This window comes from Triticum dicoccoides, chromosome 4A (assembly GCF_002162155.2).
Source record: "Triticum dicoccoides isolate Atlit2015 ecotype Zavitan chromosome 4A, WEW_v2.0, whole genome shotgun sequence".
NCBI classification, from domain to species: domain Eukaryota; kingdom Viridiplantae; phylum Streptophyta; class Magnoliopsida; order Poales; family Poaceae; genus Triticum; species Triticum dicoccoides.
In genome coordinates, this window is record NC_041386.1 from 482617773 (window position 1) to 482626200 (window position 8428).

General features: G+C 51.6%; 1 protein-coding gene across 1 annotated transcript; it reads left to right on the forward strand.

The window, feature by feature from the left end:
* The first annotated feature begins 405 nt into the window (after positions 1-405).
* LOC119283567 (protein IQ-DOMAIN 14-like) lies at positions 406-4660 on the forward strand. Its single transcript, XM_037563051.1, has 4 exons — positions 406-451; positions 2996-3418; positions 3515-3826; positions 4617-4660. The coding sequence occupies exons 1-4, from the start codon at positions 406-408 to the stop codon at positions 4631-4633; spliced, it is 798 nt and encodes a 265-aa protein (XP_037418948.1). The 3' UTR covers positions 4634-4660.
* Positions 4661-8428: the final 3768 nt, after the last annotated feature.

An 8428-nucleotide genomic window follows, 5' to 3' on the forward strand; every position in this document is an offset into this window, starting at 1 on the left:
ACTAGACTAGATGCCAGACACAGTTGTTCATTTGCTTTCTGTAGTTGGCTTGCCCCCCCTTTTAATGGGATTTGAAGTTCTGGCGTTTCTTGATGGCTTGGTTGGATCCTCTCTTCTCTCTGATGCTTCCCTCGGTTCTTTGTTTTGCGCCAGGGAGGGCGGTAGTTGCCCAACGCTCTCCCTCGCATGCCTCGCGAGGGGCTGGACAGGTGTACGTGTGTGCGCGCTCCCCTAGTCTTCATGAGGCGCCCTCGATTGAGCTTGTGATCGCTGCACCCCCCCTTGTTTTTTAAGTCTGTGTCCCACGGGTACCGCGACGTGGTGCGCTAGGCCATGATCAGCCCATGCCTAAGGCCTCGCGCAAAGAGGGATAAGGATTTCCTAACGAATTTCTGCAGCTTCGCGATGTCGCCCGAGTCGGCGGCAGGGAAGCCCCGCCAGATGCCAGGAGGCACGCGCCCTCACAAGATGGAAGCTACCTCGGAAGTATCAAGCTAAGTTATTCCTCTACGCCTGCATAAAGCACAGATTCCACAACACAACCCAGAAACAATAAACATAGCACAAAGCAGCATAAGCACCACAGTTCATTACACGCCCTCGCAGGGCCCCATACTTGTTTCTTGTAATACAGGAGTAAAGGAAAGGACAGGCAAAAGCGGCTCCTATGACGCGGCTGCTCATGAGGATCGGCCCCTAGCGCCCCCAGACTCAGCCATAGCCCTCGTCGCGCTTCCCTGGGGTGCGGCGACGGGATGACTTGTCACCGTCCTCGAAGCGAGCCCGGCGACGCGGCGGCTGGTCGTAGCCACCGCTGCTGGAGCTTTCGCTGGAGGAGGAGCTGCTGCTGCTGGACGAGCCGCGGCCGTCGCCGAGGGCGAGTTCACCCTCATCCTCTTCACGGCCATCGCCAAGGCCGAGCACTTCGTCACCATCGTTGTCTTCAGGGCAGCACCCGGTGCGGCGACCGTCTTCCCCGAACACCCTCACGAAGAGGGTCGTGGCACCATCGTACTTGAAGTGGAGGGTGCACCGCCTGATCAGACCACGCGCGGGCAAACGTCTGCCAGCCGCGGGCCAGGGCTATGTTGCCCGTGACGGAGACCTCCACCGCGACCCATGAAGCCTTGCTGCAGTAGCCGTCGGCCTGCAGCCAGAGGCCGCCAGGACCCAAGGCCGATAGCTCACCGGCAAAGGAGCACGGAAGCTGAAGCCAGGTACCGGTTGGGTTCTTCGACCACACGACAAACTCCGGCAACACCTCTGATGAGTGGAAGTGCGGCCGGGAAGACCGAGCGACCATAGCGCGCCTCCCTTCATGGGCGGGACTGCCGCGTCTCGGGCAGCTCCCGCCGTGCGAAGAGACGTTTCCGCGATCGCCAGGGACGGCGCCGGACCCCGAGGAAGTTCATCCGCGCCCACGAGGGACCACAGCAGGGGTTGCGGCGTGCTTGCGTGGGTGACCACGCCCCCTCTTAGGCGGTGGCGAGTCGGGCCCCTCCTGGCGAGCCTTCCCCTTCTCTGCGGCCGAGAATCTCTTTGTCGGCGCCATGAGTGTCATTGCAAGGTGGTGGAGCAAAGAGGAAGAAGAAGCAGGCGGAATGGAGGAAGAGATGAGTGATGGGGGCTCTGCCCCCCTCCCTCATTTATAACCATAAATAGGCCGACCGTCGTCCTCCACGATCGTAGGTAATGAAGATTTTTTCCACATGCAGCAGGGACTCGTCAAGCTGAACGGTTGCCAAGGTAGCATGGGGAAGCGGAGATGCCCACGTCCTGTCAATCGCCATGCGTCAATCAAGGCCGCGGGTGGTTGGGGCCCGCGGTGCTCCGCACTTTCCCTTTGGCTTCGCCTCGAAGCCAAATCCGAGCACCCCTTGGGACCGGGGGCTACTGTCGGCATCCTGGGAACTGGGGTACCCAGACTTGCCTACCTTTGGTCCATGGTGTGTGTGACGCCCCGAATCCGATGCGCCAGGTGTCTTCCAGTTATTCGCTGTTGTTGCCATGTCGTTCGCTTGTGTGTTGCATCTTTCCATGTCATCATGTGCATCGCATCTGCATGTTTTCAAAACTTGCATCCGTCCCGGTCTCCTCGTTCTTTCTGTTGTCCGTTCTGAGCCCAGACACACTTGCACGCGCCCGCGGCACCTATGAAATATTATTTTATAAGTGGCCGAAAAATGTTCTCGAAATGGGATGAAAGTTGGCGTGCGGTCTTATTATAGTGTAGGTAGACTGCCTATCAAATTTCATCACGTTTGGAGTCCATTTGATGCCCCAACAGATAACTATAGCGGCAATATAGCCGGTCTATCGTCGGACGTTTTCGGTCTCCGGAAATGGTTGCCGGGTTGCATTCCTCCTCCCTCTTATCAGTCAAACCACACACTTGACCTCGTCCACCTAACCCTCTTTGCATAGTGCATCGACCCCTCGCCCGTGTCCGAAACTTCTCCGAACCCGAACCGGACTATCGTTACCGTTGGGTCCGGATCATCCCCAAACATCCCTAAAACATCTGCGATTATTTGTTTGGACTCCCAAAGCATTTTATTGCCGACCGTCGGATTTCGATCGGATGACCCAACTCCCCTCTTTTCCATATATGGACTCCACCCCTAGTATATTTTGGGCAAACCCTAAAACCTAGGGACTTTGTCCCCCGCAGCCGCCGCCAGCATCTCCCACCTCGGGATCCTCCCATTCCCCACCGGGCCAATCACTAGCCTCGTCCGCCCCCGATCCAAAATTCCATCGGCCTCCTCTTTCCTCAATCCTCGAGCTCCCGCAACCAGCACCCAACTCGATCCACCTTGACGGTGCCTCCTCCTCCAAATAAGATCGGCAGAGGAGCTCCCGATCTGAAGCTTCCTTGCGCCCGTGCCCAAGGCCTCCTTGCCCGAGCATCACCTCTCCTCCGTTCTCGTTGCTGCCGGCTACGAGCCGTAGCTCGCCGGGACACCCAAACGTCGCCGGTGACCACCTCCAGCAGGACCTCCTCCAACACACTCAAGCTCCTCCCCTGCCCCACCCGCATCTGCAGTTTCTCCTCCTCGAGCAGCGCATCCCCGAGCGAGGAGCGCTCGATCTTCTCGTGCTAGAGCATCTCCACGGAACCGAGCTGATGCACCTTGCCTCTGCGGCCTTCATCGAACCTTGCCGCCAGCACCTCCATCCCCGACGGCCTCAACACCATCTCCAGAACATCCATGGTCGTCCTCGTCGCCGCTGCCTTCCTCTCGCTTCCCCTTGTATCCGCCTCGTTCCAGGGAGGGAATCCCTCGCGACTGCTCCATCCCTACCGCCCGACGGAAACCCCATGACCGCCCGCGCCATCTGTCGTTCTTCTCCGGCAGCCGCGTCGGCAAGCGCCCCGCCGGACCCGCTCTCTTCCTGGCCTCTTCGCTGTCGAACCGTAGGTTCTCTCAGGCCGTCGCGCTCCTGTCATGTCCCTGCGGTCCCTCTTCTTCCCTTGTTTCCCCTCTGAACTTCTTTGCCTTTTTTCCTTCAGACAACAACAGCTTCCATGGTTGTGTAGCTCGCCGCCGGCCTCCACAAGCCCAACGCCACCGGATTTGGAGGATCCGGGCCTCCCTCGCTTTCCCGTGTCCGTCCCCTGCCTCTCTGCTTCGCCGGAGTCCCTCGCGAGCCAGCGTCGCGAGCTCCAGCGCCGCTGGTCCTCTGTGTTTCTGTCGAACAGAGGGCGACGCCCGTAGCCTCCCCGCCTCGCGCATCTGGGCCAGCCAACGCCAAGTCGGCCCAGCCAGCGCTCCACTAGACGTCTGCCTCTACCACCTCCTTAGTAGATGGGCCAAGGCCCATGGTAAGGCCACCCCAGCGTCCCTCCTTTTTTTTCTTTTTCCCTCTGTTGGGCTTCCTGTCCAGATTCAGCCCGAGTCACTGTTTTTTTCCCGCGAACGAATTTGCTTAATTAATCTTAGACTGCATTTTTTACATAAAAACCCCTAACTTCATGCATTTAATAACTCATGAACCGTGCATCGGTTTAAAATGTTTTATATATGTAACTTGCTTAGAATTTCATCTACTTTCATAATATGCCACTTCCATGCATGTTTGAAATGTTTAAATTGATGTTTGTTTAAATTTGTTCAAATGCCATGTTAAAATGCTTTAATTCATAACTAAATAATTGTAGCTCGGATTTAAATAAACTTTATATGTGAATGGGGTAGAAAAATGCATAGAAAAACATGGTGTACTTACTTTGCATGTTTAACAACTCTAAAATATGCTTTAGGACAAAACATACCAAATCCATATTTTTGCATATGAGGATTTTCCGGACTTGTTGCTTGTTGTTGCGGCCTCATTTAAACTTGCCTAGATATGTAGCTTTTCATATGATTCCCCTCTTGCCATGTTTAACAACATTTAATATTGTTGGGTACATAAACGAGAGGGTACTAAATAAGTAATGTGGTGTTTTGTCAATATGCATCTTGATGCATATCGAGCTCCACTTAACTTGCAGTGTTGTTTGTGCACTTTGCCATGCCATGCCTCATTAAACCGGACATGCATCATACTTGATTGTGCATTATGCCATGTTTATGTGATGGTTGTTTACTATGTTGCTTGCTTCTTTCTAGGTTGCTTCTCTCGTTAGCTTCGGTTCCGTTCCGGAGTTGTGAGGATGCGTTCGACTACGTCTGTTTGCCTTCTTCTTGGACCCGTTCTTCTTCCTTGCGGGATCTCAGGCAAGATGACCATACCCTCGAAATCACTTCTATCTTTGCTTGCTAGTTGCTCGCTCTATTGCTATGCCGCGTTACCTACAACTTGCTATATCATGCCTCCCATATTGCCATGTCAAGCCTCTAACCCACCTTTCCTAGTAAACCGTTGTTTGGCTATGTTACCGCTTTTGCTCAGCCCCTCTTATAGCGTTGCTAGTTGCAGGTGAAGATCAAGTTTGTTCCATGTTGGAACATGGATATTGTTGGGATATCATTATTATATCTTATTTACTTTAATGCATCTATATACTTGGTAAAGGGAGGAAGGCTCGGCCTTATGCCTGGTGTTTTGTTCCACTCTTGCCACCCTAGTTTCCATCATACCGGTGTTATGTTCCTTGATTTTATGTTCCTTACGCGGTTGGGTGTTATGGTAACCCCTTGACAGTTCGCTTTGAATAAAACTCCTCCAGCAAGGCCCAACCTTGCTTTTAACATTTGCCACCTAAGCCTTTTCCTGTGGGTTCTGCAGACTCAAGGGTCATCTTTATTTTAAACCCCCGGGCCAGAGCTCCTCTGAGTGTTGGTCCAACCTGGGCGATGTCTGGCGCCCCCTAGGCAACCAGGATCTATGCCAACCCGATGTCTGGCCCATCTGGTGTGCCCTGAGAATGAGATACGTGCGACTCCTATCAAGATTTGTTGGCACATCGGGCGGCTTTGCTGGTCTTGTTTTACCATTGTCGATATGTCTTGTAACCGGGATTCTGTGACTGATCGGGTCTTCCCGGGAGAAGGAATATCCTTCATTGACCGTGAGAGCTTGTGATGGGCTAAGTTGGGACACCCCTTCAGGGTATAAACTTTTGAGAGCCGTGCCCGTGGTTATGTGGCAGATGGGAATTTGTTAATATCCGGTTGTTGAGAACTTGACACTTAACTTAATTAAAATGCATCAACCGCATGTGTAGCCGTGATGGTATCTTCTCGGCGGAGTCCGGGAAGTGAACACGGTCTTGTGTTATGCTTGAACATAAGTAGTTTCAGGATCACTTCTAGCTTCTCGCCCATTGCTTTGCTTCTCTTCTCGCTCTTATTTGCGTATGTTAGCCACCATATATGCTTAGTGCTTGCTGCATCTCCACCTCACTACCCTTTTCTACCCATAAGCTTAAATAGTCTTGATCTCGCGGGTGTGAGATTACTGAGTCCTCGTGGCTCACAGATACTTCCAAACAGTTGCAGGTGCCAATGATACCAGTGCAGGTGACGCAACCCAGCTCAAGTGGGAGCTCGATGAAGATCTTGATCATTGATTTGTTTCGTTTCCTGTTGATCAGTAGTGGAGCCCTGTTGGGACGATCGGGGATCTAGCATTTTGGGTTGTATTCTTTTATTTTGGTTCCGTAGTCGGACCTTGATTGTATTCTGGATGATGTATGTTAACTTGTATTTGTGAGAAGTGGCGATTGTAAGCCAACTCTTTATCCCTTTCTTATTCAGTACATGGGATTGTTTGAAGATTACCCCTCTTGCGACAAACCTACCATGCGGCTATGCCTCTAAGTCGTGCCCCGACACGTGAGAGATATAGCCGCATTGTGGGTGTTACAGTGTGGCTCTACCGACGGCCCAGTATGGCCCATCTTCATCAGCAACCACTCAAGACCCTCGCGAGGGGCCAAGCCTCGCAAGGTGGATGACACAAGACCTCCCTGGGGGCAGCCTTGCTAGGCTGGCTCCCGAGGAGCGGAGATATCAAGGCAGGGGGCACCTCGCGAGGTTCGCGTGACGTGACTCGTGACGATCGAAGCCAGGCGGGAGCCAGCAGGCGTAGAGTGCCAGTATCCTCCTTGGTGCTAAAGAGGCAGGCGCGGGCAAGGAGTCCCGAGGCATCAGGCAAAGTTTCCCATGTCGGTGCAACGAGACCAAGACCAGCAGGACGGCAGGATGGAGGTCACCGCGGAGCCCACAACTGCATCACCATTAGAGCCTTTGGCAGGCGAAGACCTCCTTTTGTCAGGATAACTTGTACTAGTTGTCTCCCTTCAAAATTGGCCATTGTGGGATCCCTTCCCGCCTAACATTTGGGAAGAGGACCAGGGCCTCTATAAATAGGGCTAGCCACCACCATAGCAAGGGACAGATGATTCGGACCACCCTCAGACACACCAGCTCATCGAGCTCAAGAACACCTCTCCTCAGGAGTTTGTTCATCCACTGTACTGATTCATGCTTAGCCCACGAGGCAATCCACCACACCGCACTGGAGTAGGGTATTACACCACAACGGTGGCCCGAACCAGTATAAACCCTCCTGTCTATTGTTCCTTGCGTTCGGCAAGCTAGGCCTTGAGAATCGTTGCAAGAGTGAGCTAGGAAGAGAGAGATCTTCGTGCGCACCCCAGAGTTCGAACTCAAGGGTTTGCCGGAACCCCGAATACGACAAAGTATGCCTCTCAAAAAATTTATCTCCCAATTTAAGCTTTGAGCTTTGGCACCTCTACAAATCCGTACTTCCCTCTGCGAAGGGCCTATCTATTTACATTATGCAATTTTTATTTTTCATTTGAGTCCCATCTCTCTTATAAAGCACCAACTAGGGAGCATTATGATCATACTTGAGCATTGGATGTAGCTAATATGAAAGTGTGTTTCATGAATGGATCAATGATTGAGCATGATGGGCTAGGGATAACTTTCTTTAGTGTTGATATTCTGAAAGACATGGTTACTAGACTATTGCTTTGAACCATATAAAAGTCCAAATGTCCGTTCTACAAAAGAAAAAAATATGTGATGAACATGTTAGGCAGCATTCCACATCAAAATGTCTGTTTTTATCATTTATCTACTCGAGGACGAGCAGGAATTAAGCTTGGGGATGCTGATACGTATCCAACGTATCTATAATTTTTTATTGTTCAATGTTGATATATTATCATTCTCAAATGTTTTACAATCATTTTATAGCAACTTTATATCATTTTTGGGACTAACCTATTGACATAGTGCCTAGTGCCAGTTGTTGATTTTTGCTTGTTTCTTACATCGCAGAAAATCAATACCAAAAGAAGTCCAAACGTAGCGAAACTTTTTAGAATTTTTTTCTAGACCAGAAGACACAACTTGGACCAAAGAAGTGCCAAAGGGGTGCCCCAAGGGGGGCACAACCCACCTGGGCGTGCCCGGGGGCCCAGGCGCACCCTGGTGGGTTGTACCCACCTCGGTGGCCTCCCGCACTGCCTCTTCGCCCTATAAATTCCCAAATATTCCAAAAACCCTTGGGGAGTCTATAGGTCAGAAGTTCCACCACCGCAAGCCTCTGTAGGCATGAAAAACCAATCTAGACCCGGTTCCGGCACCCTGCCGGAGGGGGAAACCATCACCGGTGGCCATCTTCATCATCCCAGCGGCCACCATGATGAGGAGGGAGTAGTCCACCCTCGGGGCTGAGGGTTTGTACCAGTAGCTATGTGTTTAATCTCTCTCTCTCTCTCTCGTGTTCTTGATGGCACGATCTTGATGTATCACATGCTTTGTTAATATAGTTGGATCATATGGTGTTTTCCCCTCTCTTTCTTGTCGTGATGAATTGAGTTTTCCCTTTGAGATTTCATTTTATCAGATTGAATACTTTTATGGATTTGAGAGCACTTGATATATGTCTTGCATATGAATACCCGTGGTGACAATGGGGTAATATTGATTCACTTGATATATGT

Excerpts from the sequence above, each read along its gene's own strand:
- LOC119283567 (XM_037563051.1), top strand. The coding sequence starts at position 406 with ATGTCGCCCGAGTCGGCGGCAGGGAAGCCCCGCCAGATGCCAGGAG. Across the intron at positions 452-2,995 it reads GCCCCGCCAGATGCCAGGAG|GACCTCCTCCAACACACTCA; the intron begins GCACGCGCCCTC and ends CACCTCCAGCAG. Across the intron at positions 3,419-3,514 it reads GGCCTCTTCGCTGTCGAACC|ACAACAACAGCTTCCATGGT; the intron begins GTAGGTTCTCTC and ends TTTTTCCTTCAG.